The sequence below is a fragment of the Cupressus sempervirens genome, chromosome 8 (genome assembly GCF_028749045.1).
Source record: "Cupressus sempervirens isolate cs-2001-9-10 chromosome 8, ASM2874904v1, whole genome shotgun sequence".
Classification (NCBI taxonomy): domain Eukaryota; kingdom Viridiplantae; phylum Streptophyta; class Pinopsida; order Cupressales; family Cupressaceae; genus Cupressus; species Cupressus sempervirens.
Window position 1 is genome coordinate 374275875 of NC_143125.1, and position 21871 is coordinate 374297745.

General features: G+C 37.0%; 1 protein-coding gene across 3 annotated transcripts in view; it reads right to left on the reverse strand.

The window, feature by feature from the left end:
* Window positions 1–21871, reverse strand: part of MAA3 (P-loop containing nucleoside triphosphate hydrolases superfamily protein) — a 294471-nt gene that overhangs the window by 30772 nt on the left and 241828 nt on the right. For all 3 annotated transcript variants that reach the window (XM_089797784.1, XM_089797785.1, XM_089797783.1), the window contains 5 exons: window positions 21057–21115; window positions 20872–20956; window positions 20338–20703; window positions 20112–20234; window positions 19924–20010 (listed from right to left, as the gene is read on the reverse strand). In XM_089797784.1, the coding sequence (XP_089653910.1) occupies window positions 19924–20010; window positions 20112–20234; window positions 20338–20703; window positions 20872–20956; window positions 21057–21115 (720 nt within the window). The remainder of the gene's footprint in view (window positions 1–19923; window positions 20011–20111; window positions 20235–20337; window positions 20704–20871; window positions 20957–21056; window positions 21116–21871) is intronic.

The following is a 21871-nucleotide window of genomic DNA, read 5'->3' on the forward strand; positions in this document are numbered from 1 at the left end:
GTGACCTCTGGATGAGACAACTCCTTTTGATCATTGTATTTCCTCATAAAGTTGAGGACTCATGTATGATTATATATGAATTTGCATACACTCCTTCCTTGCTCTATAATTGGTTTTATCCAAGGCAGTTTAGAAAGATTCTCTAACATGAGGTCAATGCAGTGAGTAGCACAAGGGGTCCAAAATACGTGAGGGTGTCTCTCCATAAGAAGCTAGCTTGCAGCAACATAATTTGCTGCAATATCTGTAACTATCTGGACCACATTCTCCTCACCCACATCCTTTATCACTTCATCCATTATCTCACAAAAATATTCAACATTCTTTGTTGAGGAGTGTTCTACTCCTATTAGTCCAACCATCAGTCATGATGGTGCAACCCTTCGTCTTTCACACCTCATGCTACTCCTTGATTGCACCTTTTTCATCAGCCACCCTTTGAGTCAAAATAGGGCCTCCTAGCTCATCAACACTAGGAGCTTTGAACCTCGGACCACAAATAGTAATAGCATCAATTGCAATTTGCCAATAAGGGGACCTAAAACAAATTAAATAAAATTTAAAGTTAAACAAATTAGTATATTATAATTAAATTTGAAAACAAAATAAAAATAAAAATAAACAAAATAAGCATATTATTGTCTCTTGAAAGTTGAAACTTGAAAGCAAGAGAAGCAAGACATAAGTTTAAATTTAAATAAATAAGTACCTTGCTACATTATTGAATGAAATGTTGTTGTAGATGAAATCTCCGAGTGCCAATTTCGCATAATCATGGTTCTCCTTGTTCCAACCCATGCTCTCAAGCGATGGTTGTGCACTTGGAGCCATGCGTGGAACAAACATGAAATCAAGTGTCAATCTTTGCTTATGAATGGAAGGCCCAATAGTCACACTCTTAGAAGCAGTAGCCTCCGTAGGTGATAATGGAGAGTGAAAACTAGAAAATCTCTGTTGGGCTAGTTGTGCCATTTCTTCTTGTTGCTTCTTTTTCAATTCTTTTTTCTCTATTTTTTCTTCTAGAAGAGTTTGCATGTCTCGCATAACATCCTAGAGTACATCTTTGCATTTTTTAGCATCATGCCTAGGTGTATGTGCTAGGTGATACTTCAATCTATTTATGCCTCCCCTCTTATATAGTACACCGCAATGCCAACATGTAACAACTCCCTTTTTGTGGCCTGCAATGGCATGTTTCCAAGCCCTATCCCTTCCTATTGCAGCTGGGTCTGCATCAGGGTTAAATGCAGCCCTAGTTCCACTTCCAGAAGGCTTTCCCTAAGGCATGATGTCAATGTGTTTGCTGCTGCAATATGAATATATTATAAATAGAAAAAAATTTGCATCAAATCAGATTTTTATACTTTAGGGCCTTCTTACTTTGTCATCAAAATAAATTAGAATAAATCTAGATTCTAAATAGTAGATGGTAGAAGTAGACACTAAACAAATATAAACAAAATGGAAAGTAAAAAATATGAAGGCAACTTGAACTTGTTGCTTACCTCTTCAAATTTGCACAAAGTCAAATAATGGAGATGCAAGTAAGTTTGTAGAAGCCTCCTCCAAATGCTTCTTTAAGCTCCTCTCAATGCTTAAGTGCAAGCTACAAAGTTGCACAAACCATCAACAATCGATACGGAAGAGCCAACCGGTTTGTTAATTTCTCTCTCAAAACCCCAATACTCTTCTCTAACTCTTTCCTCTCTATCACAAGCATAATCAAATGGTGGAATGACCTTTTTAGGTCAAATATATGTTATAACAATCGAATATTTGCAACTTAAGTCCTTGTTCATTATAACTTTTTCACTTTATTATGTTTGCTGCCGAGGAGAGATTTGGGCTCGGGACTCGGCGAGTCTGGCAAGTCCTTGGACTCGGCGAGTCCACGTGGACTCTGCCAGAACTCGGCCGAGTCCAAGTCCAAAGGCCAATTCCCTCGAAAAGTCCGCCTCTGCCTTGGACTCGCAGAGTCGTGCTTAGACTTGTAGAGTCCTAAAACACTGAGCTAAATCAGCATTGATATTTATGATTTTTGAATTCACTATATTGAAGACTGTAATGTCCCCTATTGTAATCTCCTAAGATTATGGAGTTCTTTACTCATTACTTCACTTACAAGAAGCTTTTCTCAATTATATCTTGTATTTCTTAATAGTTTTAGTATATTTAGATTCCAATAATTTGCTCTTCATCTAGGTTTATGGGATGCCTTATAATGATGGTTGCTTACACTCCATACATTGTAAATGGGGTATAGTTCGATTGTTGTCATTAAATATAGATAGATAATTTAATCATTTGTCTTTTATATTAGTCATTAGTTCACAATGGACTTTGTATCATTTAGACATTGAGGCCACTGATTCCTCTTATCACTCCCTATTAGATAATAGTAGATCCTTAGTCCATGAAATGAACTACTCTTGGGGATGTCCCAACCAATCTCTAACTGGCGATAATATACACTAAATTGTATGTTTATTGTTTCTCCAGAAATGTCATCAGCCCAAATTAATAGGATATATAAATATTAGAATAATAATATTAAAGTAAAATAAATCTATTATATATAATGATATATTTGTAACACTTTATAAAGATATAAATTTAAACATAATTAGATATTAAATATTAAATATAGTTGATCTTAAAATATGATAATATCATAGTAAACAAATATCATAGTATTATCAAAAGATAATATAATAATATAAATATATAGTAATTAGATTAATAATATAATAAAACAAAGGAGTTGGAAAGACACGTCCTTTTATATGTAACAATATAAATGAGGAATCATATCATGGAAAAAAGGCATTCATAAATAGCTTTATATCAGAAATTGGGAAAAACTAAAAGGATGATAGAGAAGGATTATCACAAATGGTATCAGAGCATGATTCTGCCATCCTGTGGAGAAAATTTGAAGATAGGAATTGAAGAATTTGTCACGACAATAGACTATATTCAGAAAATTGTACAATACAAAAGATTATGAAGGAAAAGAGATAACAATGATATCTGCAAGATGAATCGAGATACCATTTTGATAGTAAAGAACAAAAATATTAGGGGTATAAGGAGGAGAATTGACATTTCATAACTTTAAACAGAAAATTCAAATCTGCCACTTATAAATCTGTTGGAATATTAAAATAAGAAAGATAATATAGAGTGAAACAATGAATATAAATTGCATTGAAGATAGAGAAGGGATGAAAATGAATTGCGAACTCTTTCAGAAAAGAAAAAGAATTAAATTACATTTATAGTTGGGATAGAGATTTGGCAGCATACTACTTAAAATAATTTTATTCAAGAAATGATATTAATTGAATCCATGGTGATCCTACATAAATTGGAAAAATTAGGAATACTACTGATTTGAGAAAGAAAATAGATGGCTAAATAAAAATAGCTTAATCTCTACGAAGAGATTATATTCGATACTTCACTAAATAATATCACACACAGAGTAGATACAGTTCATCTACATCACTAATACCAAGCTACAATCGAAGTCTGATATAAAAATTAGAATTGAATATAAACAATATATTAGAATCTGAAAAGATTAATAACCCAGAAAACTAGTGGAAAGAATAGATATCTAAACTATGAATGCAAATGATACAAAATCAAAGTAGCAACATAGAGTTAGTCCCCAAGAAAGTAATGCAAATGCTAGAAGCAAAATAGCATTAAGAGGATGCAAAAACAAGAGATTACAAATACAAGCCAGGTAACATGCTTATATAGACTAGGAAGAGAGAGGAGGTGGCAACATCGACCAATGAGGAGCAACCATCTATCAGACTAAAGATAGCAAAGAATCTTCCCAAGATAGTTAATGGATGCTCACATGTAGGAAGGTGACACCTGGCAACCACTCACCTAATAAGACATGCTTTATTAACCTAAGCAAGATTATTAAAAGTGTAGAAAAAACCTAGCAATATAGGAAAAAATAAATAACCCACTAGGAAATTTAAAAACTACACTAACACCCCCCATAAGCGAAGCTTAGGTGGATGTAGAAATGGGTCCTGACAAGTTAGGCCTGATGAGGTACCCATGTACATAAAATTCCCCCAAAAGAGAGAAAAGAGACCCCAAAAAAATCAAGACTCTGAGTGAGAGGAAGAGGTCCCCTCAAAAGATGAAGCATCCCACACCCCCAACAAAGTTTGCAAATGAAGAAACTTGCTCTTAGTGAAGGGTTTGGTGAAAATATCAGCAACTTGCCTGGAAGTCGAACAATAGCGCAAGTCGATGACGTGAACATAGATGAGCTCCCAAATGTAGTGCATGTAGATCTCTATGTGTTTGGTCCACTGATGATGGACCGGATTCCGTGAGATCTGAATGGCACTCTGGTTGTCACAAAATATGATTGATGGTTGTCTGATTTAGATACCAAACTTAGTGAGAAGATGTTGAAGCCAAATGGCCTCAGTGGCAGCATTCACAGCCCCCCGATACTCAACCTTAGTAGAAGATAGAGCAATAGCAGACTGCTTTTTGCCCGACCAACAAATATGACCTGAACCAAGTGAGAAGCTGTAACCTAAAGTAGACTTGCGATCCTAAGAATTGCCCGCTCAATTTGAATCTGTGTAGCCCACCAAATCAAGCTCAGTACTTATTGCATAGTGAATCCCACAACTATGAGAACCTTGAATGTAGTGAAGGATCCGCTTGGCTGCTTTCCAATGCAACTCATAAGGCTCCCGCATGAATCGAGAGACCATGCCTACAACATATGAGATGTTGGGTCTCGTATGAGTCAGATAGATGAGACTCCCAACAAGTTGGCGGTACAAAGTGCATTCAACAAGTGGAGAAGTACACCAAGCCTCAAGTTTGACTCTAGAAAGGGAGTTGGAGTAGGCTTACAATCAGCCATATGAAACCTCGAGAGTAAATCTAGAGCATACTCGGACTATGTGATGGTGATCCCGGAAGGAGATTAAAAGATCTCAATCTTGAGAAAGTAATGCACCAAGCCCAAGTTGGTCATCAAAAAATTGTCCTGAATGGAAACTTTGACAGCCTTAATGGTGGGTGAAGAACTTCTTGTGATTAGCAAGTCATCAACATACAAAACCAAAAATAGAAGTGAATCACCTTATTGCAGAATGTAGACATTAGGATTAGAATGGCATCGAGTGAACCCAACTGATAGAAGGAAGGAGTCCATCTTGGCATACCAGGCCTGAGAAGACTATTTGAGGCCATAGAGAGACCTCTGAAGATGGCACACAAATGAAGAATCCTGAAGGAAGCCCTGTAGTTGCTCCATGTAGATCTCCTCATGAAGGTCACCGTGAAGAAAAGCACTCTTCACATCCATCTGATGTACTTCCCAACGATTAGCTACAGCAATGGAAAGAACAAGTCGAATGGAATTCATTCGGGCAACTAGCATAGAAGTCTCAGAGTAGTCAATCCCAGGAACCTGGGAGAATCCTTTGGCGACCAAGCAAGCCTTATGCTTGTCAACTGACCCATCTACTATAAATTTTGTCTGATAGATCCACTTAAATCAAACAAGTTTTCTTCCCTTAGGAAGAGGGACAAGATCCCAAGTGTGGTTCCTCATCAAGGAACTATGCTCTTCCTACATAGCTATATCCCACTCAGGAATACCAGAAGCCTCATGAAAGGATTGTGGATCTAAGGTAGTAGCAATGAAGACATGTGGAGCATCCTGGAATTGTGAATGAGTCTGCTTGGTGTCTGATGGATCCCCAACCCAATATCTGTAGACTACAAGGTCTATCTAGCCCAAAGTAGACCATTGAAGATGGAGAATCTGGAGGGGATTCATCAACCTTTGAATGATGACTAGGAGAGGAAGGAGGTGAGTCCTCTGAATCACTCTCTGCATCAGAAGTGGAGGTAGAAGACTGCTTAGGCGAATCTAACTCATCAGAAGATCTTTCATGTATTCCAAGTGACTCCAATGTCAAAGTAGGAGTTGGAGAAGTGATAGAACGTGAGCTTGAAGATCCCTCCTCTCAATGAAAAACTTGTGTAGTAGGGTGGAGCAACCGATAACCCTTCACAACATTAGGATAACCTACAAATATGCAAGGTCTACTCTGTGGATCCAAGGCCTTGTGTTTCTCTGCAGGAATGTGGGCCCATGCAAGAGAGCCAAAAACTCGAAAGTGCTTAATTGATGGTTTTCGACCGCTCCAAGCTTCAAAAGGAGCAACTCCCTTCAAGGCTCGATGAGGAACATGGTTCTGGAAATAACAAGCATAGTTAATGGCCTCTGCCCAGTACTGTGGTGCAAGAGACCTAGAGTGAATCATACAGTTTGCCATTTCCTTCAAGGATCTATTCTTCCGTTCTCCAACAACATTCTATTGAGGATTGTATGGAACTGAATGCTATAAGCCAGTCCCCTCTGAAGTGCAAAATCTCTCAAACCGATGGTTGACATACCACCATTGTCTGTGCGCAAAACTTTGATGGCTTCCCCGGATTGCTTCTCTACAAAAGTTTTGAAGTCTTGAAAATGATCAAATGCCTCTAACTTCTGTTTGAGAAAGTACACCCAATTATATCGAGACAAGTCATCAATGAATGTGAGGACATATCGGGCCCTCCTAAAGGATGCTGAAATGGACCAGCTAAATCATTGTGAACTAACTCTAGTATCTGTGAAGCTCTCCATGCCTTACCTTTGTCAACTTTTCCTTAGGATGCTTACCAAGAATGCAACCTTGGCAAACACCACCTGAGAACTGAATTGAAGGCAACCCTGTGACCATGCTCTATTGGTTGAGCTGATGCAAGTAGCAGAAGTTAAGATGGCCAAACCACTCATGCCATAATTTACTCACATCATTAGAGTGAGTGAGCAAAACATTCGAAGGAGGATCAAGAACAAAGTGAGAAAACAGATAGAGTCGTGATTGACGATCTACTCTCCCAACTGCAACTATAGAATCACTATGCAACTCACGTATCTCCACTGAATCGGGAGTGAACTCAACCTGCTTGCCTAAACCTGTGTAAGTGATCTAGTATACTAATAGGAGATTAGTTGATAATAAGGGTACACAAAGAACATCATGGAATGTGCCATCCCCCACATCAACATCAACAAACCCTCTCCCGCACACCTCAACAGGAGTGTCATCACCCATCAAAATAGAAGGCATAGTGCACGGCTCCAAGGATGCAAGTTCTTCCTTAGATGAAGTCATGTGGTGCGAAGCACCCGAATCAAGAATCCAAGTGGATGGTGAGGAAGCAACGACAACAAAGGCCTTGCCCTTTCCTTTCCCCTTGTTTTCTTTTGTCTTGTTAGACCCTTCATTACAACTTTGTTTGATAGACTCAGGAACACTGATATTATTCTTCTCAAGAATGTGTGTCAAGTGATCAATTTGTTTATTTAAACATTTATGTTCATCATGACCGGATCTTTTACAATAGGCACATTAGACCCTTTCTTTCTTAGGCTTATCACCCTTGGAAGATGGGGTATCAATAGTTTTTTTTGAAGCAACCAGTATCTGATCCTTCTCCTTGCTATTCTTTTGTTTCTTATCCTTAATATTGTTGTTACTACTTTGTCCTTTTTGTTTTTTTGTGCCTTGGTTGGGAACCAAGGCATGTGACTTAGAGGACTTAAGAGTGCCCATCTGGATTAGCTTGTCCTGTTCTCGAGTGAAATTGACAGCAAAATCATCTAAAGATGGCATGGTGAATTGAGTACCAAGTGCACCCTTCGTAGCATAGAAGGTAGAGACAAACACAAAATACTCTAAACTTAGCTTAAAGAGAATACTAAGAATCAGTTGTTCATCTTTCTTTCCAATTTCACATTGTTTTAACTACAGCGTTAGTGATTTCAATTTACTGAAGAAATCCTGGATTGTGTTGAAATTGCCTGGACTTAAACTAATTAGTTCATTTTCCAACATATGACCCCTCATTGAATCTTGTGTGCCAAATAGTGTTTCTAGCTTTGTCCATATTTCACTTGGTGTATCAAAAGACTCAATGTGAAATAGCAAATCAAGAGAAACAGACAAACACAATATTTCATATGCCTCATCACATTTGTTAAACCACTTAAGCTTATCTTCATCTTTGTCAGGTTCAATTTCAAGTCCCATAGTTATCCTATTTAATCCAACTTTCCTTAAGTGGATTGTCATAAGTGATTTCCACTCAAAGTAATTGTATGAAGTTAGTATGGGCATATTTGTTTGATCGATGATGAAGAAATGCTAAAAAGAAGAGAACCCAACCAAGACAATGCCCCCCCCTTTTTACTCAATCAAAGAACCCCCCCCCCCCCCCCCCCAAAGAAATATGATTTGGCACTTTATATTAGTCCATTTACAACTACCACTAGCAAGAAATACTAAGTGGTCTTGATTTCAATGCATTACAAAACCCTCACGAAGAGCATATGCTGAAAATGCAACTTTGGCACAATACTTAGAGAAATAAATAGCACCGTTGCGATCTACTCGAAAAATCATGCACTTTCAAAAAAAGAATCGCCTCAATAGGAGGTCATATAAGAAATTTATGATCCTCCAAAGCTCCCAAAACGAGAACTGTGCAAAGTCACGGCTGAAAATCTGCAATTTTTGAAAAATTTATGCATAAAAATCAAGAAACGACTGCACTAGCCGATAGAGCACAAAAAAATAGCCAAGATTATAACAAGAATCGTCAAAAATGGAGTCTGTATGAGCAAGAACGAGGCATTTGAAAACTGCATTCAAATCTGCGACTGCCAACGGAGAGGGGTATGGCTGTAGCTTTCCACACTCGATTCTGCAAAATATACAGATTACATGCAAAAACTAAAAGATACCCAGATAGTTTTTTGGGGCTGTGAACAAAACTCAGAAGGTGTTTTCTTTGCTGATGTACAACAGATGTAGCTCTAACGTAAATCAGATGCCTTTAGCTACCTAAGTCAATAAATGGCATGCTAGAACCTGCAATATTGATTGAAAACACCAAATATGCAAGTTGGTTGTCAAATTTGAGATTGAAACCCCAGTTTCGCAACTTGTATGACGATCTTCGATCTTGGTGAAATGAAAGCCAAATCTGACTTTCTCAAGCCTCTTGGACACGCTAGAATAACCAAAAATGTTGCCAATATAACCAGAAATGTTGTTGCCACCTAGATTTCATAAAACATGTGTAAACCCCAGAGATTAAAATTGTTTTTGTCAAACTTTTCTAATTCTCAAGATCATCCGAAGATGCAAGAGAAGAGCATACTAGGTTTTTCAAAAATCTACAATAAGATTTATTAGCACCCCCCCGCCCGAATCTCTCAAATAAGGAAACTAAAATCTACTCTTGCACATAGAATGACTTTGATACCATGTTAGAATCTAAAAAGATTAATAACCCAGAAAACTAGTGCAAAGAATAGATATCTAAACTACGAATGCAAATGATACAAAATCAAATTACCAACATAGAGTTAGTCTCCAAGAGAGTAATGCAAACGCTAAAAGCAAAATAGCATTAAGAGAATGCAAAAGAAAGAGATTACAAATACAAGCCAAGTAGCATGCTTATATAGACTGGGAAGAGGGAGGAGGTGGCAAAACCAACCAATGAGCAGCAACCATCTATCAGACTAAAGATAGCAAAGTATCTTCCCAAAATAGCTAATGGATGCTCACATGTAGGAAGGTGACACCTCGGAACCACTCACCTAATAAGACATGCTTTATTAACCGAAGCGAGATTATTAAAAGTGTAGGAAAAACCTAGCAATATAGGGAAAAATAAATAACCCATTAGCAAATTAAAAAACGACACTAACACAATGCTCTCTCTACATAGCAAAATCTACAACGAGGAAGGGGACCAAAGAGAACTATATTGCATTTCTTGAGATTTGTAAATTCGCATTCAACCTGCTCGGAATGATATATAAGATTGAGCATATATTGATGGTATTGCCTGATCTCTGCGTACACATGATCCCCAACAGGAAGAGTATGAGACATGTAGAGACAGATGGATTAAGTGACTGTATAGATCATAGGACATTACAAAATATGGTGATTGAGAGATGGATGAAAATGGATCTTATTTAATCATCCAATATAGACCTATGTTAAGAACGTATAACTCTTTTTTATTCCACCACCGACTAGGCAAAACAAAGTTGATGAATCATATGAAAAAGAAAATGGAATATAAGTGTCAAAGAAAAATCAGATGAATCACTTTTAAAAAAAGGAACTTCTCATAAGGCAAACCATGATGGAAGAACATACCACAAAATTAAACAAAAAGAAATAAATGTGCAGCAAACACTCTTAGAAGAGGAGAAGAGACTTCTCACCTGGAAGGAGAAAACAGTAAGTTAAAGACAAAAAAATAGTTATCCTACGTGATGAGGTATTGAATTTTTGTATTGAATAAGAATTAACAGAGAAAAGTTCGAATACGTTGGATTTTGAACAAGCAGATTCACTCCCTATGATTGGAAGCAAATAGTAAACCAAATTTTGGAGCGCCTAAATTCATATCAATTATAAATGAGTATGCTTGCATTTCCTATATCCATAATGAAGAGTGAGTTTGTAAAAGGTATAGTAATCCGAGCACAGTGAGGAGAAGATTCCCAAAATGGGCTTTGTTCATGAGGGAGCCTCTTGGAGCTTGTTTCTACCTGAGCACAACAATTCTACCCTTCATTATGGAAATGGAAAGTGCCTAAGAAAGATCCATCTAGTCACTTGATATTTAAATGTTATTGTTGATATTATCAACTTAACAAATGATTGATGATTTATTTATTCCTTTAGTGAATAGGGAGTTTGTGAAAGGAAGAGTAATCTGGTCATAGTGAGGAGAAGATTCCCAAAACGGGCTTTGTTCATGAGGGAGTCTCTTGGAGATTGTTTCTACTTGAGCACAATAAAGCACAATAATTCTAGCATTCACTATAGGAACAAGACAATGTAAGTGAACAATACGTACATTATTGTTTCCAAGTATCTACCTAAAAGTCTTATAGTGAATGTAGATCTTGTGAAGGGAGAGAGAGGAGTAATTTGGTCACATTGAGCAGAGATTCCCAAAATGGGCTTTGTTCATGAGGGAGCTTCAAATAGACTATTTCCATGCCCAAGCACAATAATCTGACCACTCATTGTAAGAACGTGTCTGTGTAAGCATATCACTTTGAAGTTCATACCTCATATTTTATGTTTTCATGTGTATAATTTGTGTCTTCCTGCATCAATGTGTATACTTTGTGTCTGCTTTGTGTCTTCTAACATCAATGTGTATACTTTGTGTCTACTTTGTGTCTTTATGCATTAATGTTTATACATTTTATATATTTATACTTCATAGTTTTGTGAGCATGATCATTATTTTAATAATCCTTGATTTTATGATTATAAGGTGTTGAATGAAAAATAGAAATTGCTTGAGGGCAAGCAATTCGAGGAAAGGCAGACTTGTCATGAGCCCAAATTAATAGGACATATAAATATTAGAATAATATATTATTATAATAATAATAATATTAAAGTAAAATAAATCTATTATATATAATGATATATTTGTAACTCTTTATAAGATATAAATTTAACATAATTAGATATTAAATATTAAATATAGTTGATCTTAAAATATGATAATATCATAGTATACAAATATCATAGTATTATATTTGATAATATAATAATATAAATATATAGTAATTAGATTAATAATATATTATATAATAAAACAAAGTTGTTGGAAAGACACATCCTTTCATATGTAAGAATATAAATGAGGAATCATATCATGGAAAAAAGGCATTCATGAATAGCTTTATATCAGAAATTGGGAAAAACTAAAAGGATGATAGAGAAGGATCATCGCAACAAATTTCTAACCAATCCCATTCGTCCCCTTGTTCGTTTGACTGATCATTTATTATATTTTTTTCCACTGGTATTGTGAATGCTTACTGGCACTACTACCTTACTGATTTTGCTGCATATGAGAAACTCAGTACATTTGATTGCAATGTTCATATGTCCTCAATGCTTTGCTCGTGCATGATTTCTTCATGTTGCCAAAATATCATGAAGCAAACAGAACACTTGATCTCATATAACAACATATCGCTGCTGATTCAATTTCTTTTCTTATTCCAGTATTATTGCTTCTTGGTGTCTCTCGGGCCATATCTTATTGGTTGCTCCTTGAATATATATGAGTGGGTTGTCTCAATGACCCCTTAGTCATAATCAATCCTAAGTCACTGAATTCATAACATCACTTGGCTCCAACATCATATACATGGTTATTTTCCTTAGGCTCAATAAATATATTATTCTGGTTCGTAATTTATGTCCTTCCTTCATCACTAGTTTTAACCCTCCATATCTTTGATGACTTGGCCTATATCTGACTTAACAATGAGAATATGTTTTCCATATGATGAGTATTTTCCACCTGAAATAATACCGATAGGAAATCATCATTATTTGCTTAGTAGACCATCGTTTATATTTGATTTCTATGTTATTTCCGCTGCGTTCCTCCATTCTGAATATCCTCCATTGTACGGGTGTCATCGTTGTGCGTCGATTGCAATCTGCTAGGCGATAAGTTCGTGTGATTTTCTATCTATTTATGGAATGAATGTTGATGCCATAGATACCAATATATTTCCAATCGCTTATTATTGGCTGGAAACAAACTCTAATTTCTTGTATGATGATTTTTCTCTATTATCTCTTGATGACATTATTTATTGTTCCATTCTGTACTGTCTTCCATTGGCTCTAAATATATGTGAATACAATTGTGCTTCCCATCATTCCATCTCTTATGTCTCATTGTAAACAGTGATGCTTTTCTTGATGAGCAGATTGATGGCTTAATACTGCGTATCAAACTTCTATTCTTCCTTTGCTCAGTCAGACCTCCACTTCCTTGCAGCTGTTGTCCAACTTTTCTCCTTTACGAATTTTCCCTTCAGATATATACTATTTTCTTCTCCTTCCTAATATTCTCCCAGTTGGTATCTCTCCTATAATATACCCTGCATGGTTGTCAAGTTATAGTTTGGGTGATTCCAAAACTTCCCAGCAATTTTTTGAAAGCCGGCCTTGAAGAGTAGTCAAGGCATGCACAACATAGGGGGTTCAGAACAAGCACGACCAGGTGACATAGTGTGAATCCATCAGTCGGACCGTGGTGAGTGTACCATTGTGAGGGCTATTGCGTAGTGCTTGGTTAGCGAGGAAGATCATTGTGTTCACATCGGGAAGATAAAGTTGGAAAATCTTCTGAAACAGTTTTGCAGGGAATGTGTTCAAAGTCAAATTGTCTTGCAACGCTTCTTGAAGCCCGTACACAATAGCAAACCAGAATCAGTACGGTGTCCACAAGGCACGGGATCAGTGCAGGGGCAGATTTAAGGGTTTGGTCGGTAGTCTTAGCAACCGGTGGGACCATCCAATACTAAAGGCTTTGATATTGGCGGGCTTCCAGATGATGATTTTGCTTGATATGGTGTCCCTCTCTTTCAGTGGGCTTCAACTCGGTTCCATTTGAAGACAACATTATGTGCCTCCAATAGGCGGACAGACAGATCCCAAGTACGCCTTTTCCCTTTTTCTTGCATCTGATTTTGCACTTGTTCAGGCTTCCCTTGTTACTTCTCCTGGCATTGGTAAATTTACAAAGGTAAAACACCATTAAAAACATATAACAAGGCACCAATGGGAACGATATGGTCCTCATGGACGGAACAAATGGGGAAATCACAGAAACATCTGCAGAGAAGATACTTGTAAAAGTATCATTGACTGATCAACCTAAGATAAGAGAGGAACAGTCAGAACTTGATGGGTCCACCTTGCATGACACAGGATCTGATAGTAACAGGGTGGCAGAGAATCAGATAGAAAGGGCACCCGTAACAGCAGAACAGCAAACTAGTCTGGAAGAAGCTACGAAACACAATGACATCTCTGGCAATAGTGGCTTGGTCCTAACATACGAAGATAGTTTAATGCACAGCAGCAGCATCAAGTGGAATCAAGGGAGCTTCCTCATTCTTCCAGGACCCTCAGCCGGACACATGAGTTCATTCAATCTTGGAGGGACAAATGGTAATTTACCTACAAACACTCTAAGCTTATCACAAGCCAGCAGACCACCCACAGGAGGAAACTACATCTATGTGAATGCCAAACAATATAAAAGAATAATTAGGCGGAGAAAGATACGAAAGTTTAAAAATGCAAAAAGAGGGAAGTTAGCAGCTTTACTTCCGAAACCGATTCCACAAACCCCAGACAGCGCAAGGGAGGGATAACAAAGTCTGAGGCCGACTGAAATCTCTAAAACAATTAAGCAGTTTGATAATATCAGAGATATTAACGGTAAAGGGAAGCCAGATAATTCTCAGGTGATAGACACAATGGAGGATGGGCTACCAAATAATTACAGCCCCACAAGGACACCTATGACGTGGTATCCAGACATCTTTGTGAACGATTTAGTAGCTATGAAGGAAAGAGTGTGGGCACTTGAAGAGAGGAGCCAAATAGAAAGTATCACAATGAAAACAGTTACTGAGGATAACTGGAAGCTGGCAGCGGAGGTCAAGTCACTTAGAGAACAAATTCAAAAATTGCAATTTAATATGGAAAAAGTAGAGTATGAATTAATATTGTTAAAGAAAGAAGTAGGGGAAAAGAGGACAGCAGCAAGTACTACGGGAGAAGGAGAGGCTACGGAAGCAAACAAAAACCCGCAAATGAAAAATATACAAAATGCCATGGCCAATATGGAAATAAAAGAGAACCAACTCAGAGAACAAATCGACGAAGTTACATCATGGGCTAACATAGTAAAGGGGCCAGCAAACACTCCTATTGACAACATAGAAAAACAAGTTTGGAGACAGATTAGAGAGGAAAAAGAAAGAAATGAGAAAGCAACAAATATTGTTGTCAAAGGGCTACGAGACTATGGAGAACAGGAGAAAACAACGGATTTAGTTAAAGACTTCTTTAAAGACCAATTAAACTGGCATGGAACAACCATACAAGCTCAAAGAATCGGAAAATGGATTAAAGGAGGCAAAGATAGACATGTTAGAGTGACAATGAGGAATATAGGGGATAAAAATAACATTTTCAGCAAGAGGAAGTTTCTTAGAGGCACACACATATATATTGATGATGACCTCACCGTAACTCAGCAAGAAGAAAGGAGAAAGGAATGGGAAAAAGTGAAAACAGCAAGAGGAAACGGCAAGTGGGCGTGGCTACAAAATGGCAAAGCCCAAATCAGCGACAAAATCACATGCAATAAATAGGAACTCAGGCCCACCCAGGAACATTTAACTATAGTTAGCTGGAACTGTAGAGGTTATCCTTGGAGAAGAGGACCTGGGTTAGGGCCGATAGCTAAAGATAAGGACATCATTATGCTTACCGAGACTCATGAACATGATGGATGTAGGGTTCCAGATTTTGAAGGGTATAAGAAGGTATCACTGGGGAATGAAAAGATAGATAATGGTAAGAGGCATGGAAGCATCACCGTTCTAATAAAAGAAACTTGGAGCAAATTTGTAAACTTAGAGAAAGAAGATGTAAACAAGCAGTATATTTGGATAAAAATAACAGAGAATCAGATTTCTACAAGGGTGGCTATATGTTACTTCGCTCCAAAAGGCTCAAAAATATATTAAAAACATAGATTGGATCGAGAAGACCCGTTCGTTGCACTAAAAAAAGACATTGCAGCCTTTAGCTCTTTAGGGGAAATAATGATAATAGGGGATTTCAATGCTAGAACAGCAAACAACAAAACTCTCAATCTTAAGGAGAGTTACAATGAAAGAAGAGATCCAGTTTGGCTCGAAGAAGAAGGCACACAAAAATGGGAAAGATCTTCACAGGATAGCATGGGAAAGATTAATCATTTTGGTGTTGAATTGCTAGGCTTATGCTGCTTATACAACATGGTTATATGCAATGGTATGGAAAAGTGGCCTAAATCAGGTGGAATCACATGCAAAAGATACAATGGGCAAAGTGTTGTTAATTATGTTATATGCTCGCAAGACTATGTCACAAAGATAATTAACTTTGAGATATAAGATTGCCCCATAGAGTTAAAGTCTGATCATAACCCCATCTTGATAAGGGTGGCCACTCACTTTAAAGATCAACATATTGTCCCAAAACCTTTACAGAAGAGGAAGATGATTCCGACTGGCAAAGTTTTAGTGACACAAGAAAACCATGATACTTTTCAAGACTCTCTTTTGCGGTTGTCTAGGGTTCCGGAAAACCATCTTGAGTCTGAAAAACAACATTTCATGGACAAGGATAATCTTGTTCTTACTATCATTAAAGCATTGGAGGAGTGTAAAAGATCGAGGACCACAAAAGAAGCCAAGAACACTTTTCCGGCCAATCCTTGGTTTGATGAGGAGTGCAAAATGGCAAAAAGGAATTGGAAAAAGAACATGAACAGAGAAAGTAGAAAGGAGTATGATCAACTGATTAAAAAGAAGAAAGAAGAGTATGTGAACAAGAGAAGAATAGAGTTGATTAATCTTGGTAAAAACAACCCAAGAAAATTTTGGAAAGAGCTTCAGCAGAGAAAAACTCAGATAGAGAATAACATAACAGGAACCAAATGGCTGGAATATGCCAAGACTCTCTACGAATGTGATCTAGGAGAACGTAGTACCATGGAAACAGAGACTACAGGGGAGTTATTCAGCGAAAATGATATTATTCAAGGCATAAGGAGGTTAGCTGTTGGTAAAGCGCAAGATATAGATGGGCTACAAGCGGAATACTTAAAATGGGGTGCTGAAATCCTCACACCTCACATCACTAAGATTTTCAACAATGTCAATAGAGAAGGTTTCCCTGTAAAATGGACTGCAAGTGTGGTGATCCCACTCCAAAAAAGTGGAGATATAAACAATCCTTCTAATTACCGAACCATCATGATCAATCCACTATTTGGCAAGTTATTTGGTAGCTGGTAGAACAAAAAATCAGCAACTGGGCTGAAACAGAAGGCAAATATGCAAAAGGGCAAGCAGGCTTTAGACCGAAACACTCTACTATAGATCACGGCATCACTCTCAGACATTTGATAGAGAAAGTTTGGGACACTCCGGGGAACGAGGCTTTTTGTTGTTTCGTGGATTTTAAAAAAGCTTTCGACACAGTGCCACGTAATAAACTATGGGATAGAATGATAGAGCTGGAAGTCCCTAAAGAACTTAGGTCAGCGGTTTACAGATTATATGAGCAGGTCAAGGCTAAAATCAGAACGACAGAAGGGATATCAGAAGATTTTGACAGCAACATTGGGGTTAAGCAAGGGTGTCCGCTTTCTCCAACATTATTCGGGCTCTATATTGACAAGTTAGAATAGTGGATAAACAAGACCAATGGTGAGGGGGTGCAGCTAGCCCACTTCATGATAAGATTGCTCTAATATGCAGTGATCTCATAATTCTTGCTAGAACAGCTAAAAGTTTGAAAGAGCACTTGAAAGCACTAGAAATTTTTTGTCATGATGTAGGAATGCAAGTTAACACTAGCAAAACCAAAATTATGATCTTCTCACTAAAGAAGAATAGGGGCATACAAGACAAGTTTTTGTTTGAAAATAGCCCCCTTGAGATTGTGGAAGAGTACAAATACTTGGGCATCGATTTTCATAACAAACTCAACTGGGATACATGCAGATTGAAAAGGATCCAAGGGGGCTGGAAGGCGTTATACTCTTTACAAAACAAGTGCAGGAACACAAAATTATGGGATTGGACGACCATGAAAACTCTGTTTGGTTTGCTGGTCACTCCGGTTATTCTATACGGATGTGAAGTGTGGGGCAGTAGTATGTCCAAACAGAAATGACGACAAGTAGAAAGAATTCAAAAACACTTCATCACATGCAATCTTAAAGTCAAGACCACAGTTCCGTATGAAATCCTTTTGGCGGAGGTGGGTTCCTTTCCATTAGAAGCCGTCGCATTGATCCGAATGCTAACCTATTTAAAGAAAACCCAAGGTCTAGAAACACATCGTTGGCCCAAGTTGGTAATAGAGGAAAAACTTGTGAGGCGGAAAAGCACATGGATGAAACAAAATGACAAATGGATGCAAAAATGGGATATCAACATCCAAACTTGCCCGGATAACATTAAAGAAATAAAGAAGTTTGTCAATGAAAAATTTCGCAATATTCTGTGGACAAGACACATAGGGCGGAAAAAATCTTATTACATTAAAGAATTTAATCCCACTTCTAGTCATGATGAAAAGGCCTATATAAGGGCACCTATTAACTGGAAAGCAAAACTGTTGATGGCACAAATTAGAACTAGTTCACATCAGCTACGATGTGAAACTGGTAGATGGCAAGTTCCAAAGGAAGAGTGGGCAGACAGAACATGTTTATTCTGCAATATGGGAACAGTTGAGACAGAGCAACACTTTGTCAAGGAATGCCTGGCTTACAACGACATCAGATCTGATTATACAAAAATTCTGCAGAACAAGGACTTCAACTATTTATTCGAGGAAGATCAAGTGAAGAGAACAGCGGATTTGATTATCAAAATTCAGAGAAGAAAAAACAAGTTAACCAAAACTTTGCAACTGACTAGTTTGGCTCCTGATTCGGGAGGGTGATTACATGGGTCCCATAGACTACTTTAGTCTCGTGGACGTCATTAGAATCTATCATATCATATCATTAAGAATTTGTGTCTTTTCAAAATAATCCCTTATGATGAGTCAGACCTCCAATTCCTCCCAGCTGTCATCCGACTTTTCCCCTTTCCAAATTTTCCCTTCAGATATATATTAGTTTCTTCTCCTTCCTGATATTCTCCCAGTTGATATCTCTCCAAATATAAACCCTACATGGCTATGTCTTTGCAGTTTGGGTGTTTGTTTAAGAATTCGTGAATCTCTTATGATTAGTATTGTGTTAAGATATATATTGATTTATTGTTATGTTATTTCTACTTGTTTAATAATATTAAGACTTATAATTGTTTTATTAAATTGATAAATATTATATTGTTAATATTAGTATTTAAATTGATCAGATATTATATTGTCCATATTAGCCTTTATTTATTTATCATCATTATTTACTAATATAATTATTTTCGTTATTATATTATTTTATTATCTTGTAATTATTATAATAATAAATTATTATGATATTTCAATTTAATTACCTATTAATTATTTATATTGTAAATATAATTTTATTAATCAATTATTGTATTTTCATTCAGGATAGGGGACGTCAGAAAGACATCATTAAAAGCCTAAAGCCAACGTTTCAAATTTCTAAATTCTTGCAATGTTTCCAAACAAAAGAAAAACAATTCTGTATTTGAATGCCAAATTGGCATGAATTTGTTCTGAAATCTGCTTCAGACTGGCTCAAATTTGTTCAAGTTTGTTCAAGAAGACTTGCAAATGCTATGTGAAGAAACGGTAAGAGTTAATTTTCTCACGAAGACCAGACATTTGTGGGTTCTAGCATTTTTCCTGTTTTTGTTGGCTGTGTATGCTGGCAAAAATCCTAGAAGTCCACATGAAAGACTCTTTGAGTTCTGCACTGTGGACTTGTAGAAACTTGCTTTAGCTGATTCAAGAGTTCAAAAATGGGTTCCTCATTTTTAGGTTTCTGCTCATTAGTACTAAATCAGTCAATGAATACTTATTGAGTTTGTAATACATGCTTTTAAGTTTGTAATATCCATGTAATTTAAGCTAATTGTACTTTCTGATGCACATTTTTGTCAGTAAAAGGCTTTTATTTAGAAGAATGACAGAAAATCTTAAATTGAATGAATAAGAACGTCTAAACTTTGTGTACCTTAAAAAAACATCCTCTATCTTGAGCACTCTTTACTAGATTGCTCCAATGCTCATCTTGCATCAAAGTTGAGGCAGAGCCAACCACCTATTTTAAGCATCAAGAGATATTATACAAGCGACTGAAAATGTGTATATAGGTTATAGAAAGGCAATTTTTTGCATAAAACTACTGAAAGAAACATATACCAGCATAGATGCTCGTGCCCTTGTGATGCCAACATTCATTCGACGAAAATCGGAAACAAAGCCAATGCCTTTCCCAGTATTTGCTCTTACACAAGAAAAAATTGCAACATCCTTTTCCCTGCCCTGTAACGAAAAATCAAGAAAATATGCTTCAACTTAATCAGGTATACTCACAACTAAGGAGCTATAAACTAACCACAATTACCGTGAGAATGGAAAACCTTACCTGGAACCCATCAATTGTATTAACATCAATAAGTTTAGCTGCATCATTTCCAATGGCAAGTTGAAGTCGTTCACGAATAAGTTTGACTTGTTGCTTATAGGGTGAGATGACAGCCAACCGAGAGCCTGTTTTAAGTTCAGGATATCTTGTTACTAGGTGACGGTACAAAATGAGAACCATTTCAACCTCTTCAATGTTGACCCAAGAACCACTTCCTGAAGGTTGAGATTCCTCTCCTTCTACATCAAAGAAACTGAATGGCCCAAAGCAACGATATTCATGCCATGTACGGGCTGTTTGATGAAGAACATCTTGGCCATCATCTAAAGCCTCAGAGTAGAATTCCCTTGAAGGGAACTCCCTTATCTGTATACAGTTCACAAATAATATAAGGTTGGGCTCTAAATGAAATGAAGCAAAAAACAGATGGATCATCAATGTAATAAGATAGTTGATCCTTCCAGCTTGAAAGACAATATCAGTGTGACTTAAGGATTGCAAACATATGGGCACAGAAAAAAAGAAATGTACAACCTGTGGATGCATGCGGTATTGAGTTTTCAGCATTTTGACTGGATAACCAGCCTGTTGAAATCTCTTGAACAAACTCATACCATACCTGTGAGAAGGGAAAACTCCACTTAAAAGCATAACTAGCATAACTTTCTTCATGCTAACAGAGTCAAATAATGAAATACTGAGAGGAAAAATAACATTACCCAAACTTCTCTGCCACTGAAGAAAGCACAGTAGCTGGCAATTGAACTGGATCCCCAACCTTTTCATCACAAACAATAGCAACCAGTCAGAAACAATTAAGTCTGAGTAAAAATGGAAAACAACCTTAACTATTCTGGGAACTTCATATCCATTCAAATACTTCTGGGAAGTTTATATCCTATTTCTGTCAATTGATAGAGCGGCCCAACGCAAGACCCTTATATCCTTTTGCATACAGGAAGAAATTTGCCTTTTTCTAGCAATAAAAGAGTCATTTTTCATAGGCAACAACCACAACAATAGTAGGACTACAACTGCAAGATCTATGGCTATGATATTAAAACGGTAGAAATATCCTATTGAATCTTGAATGTGTCATCAAGCCCAAGCAATGTGCACATACTGCCTCGAGTATAAATGCCTTCAAGACAGCATCAAAGTCTACCAACTTGAAAAATGTTTTGAATGTCATCACCAGGCCTTCTCTTTTGTTATTTGCAATAGATGTACCATGAACTGAGGAGACTGATACAGCTTTGATTAGAGGCACACCGTTGATTGTTGACACTGAACATGATAGAACTGTTTCTATACTAAATAATGTATTGAATCTATTGATTAATAATTTATTTGGAATGCCTTTTTCCTTTCTAAAAGATTGATGATTTGGTGCTAAATAATGTTTCTATCTAACAGCCACCTCATGGTAATAATCTAGTTACTAAAATAGAAACTAGATCTCCATGTTTGCAAAACTGTATTAGACATAGAATTCAAGTAATACATTCAAGATAAATACAGGCAAAGGATTATT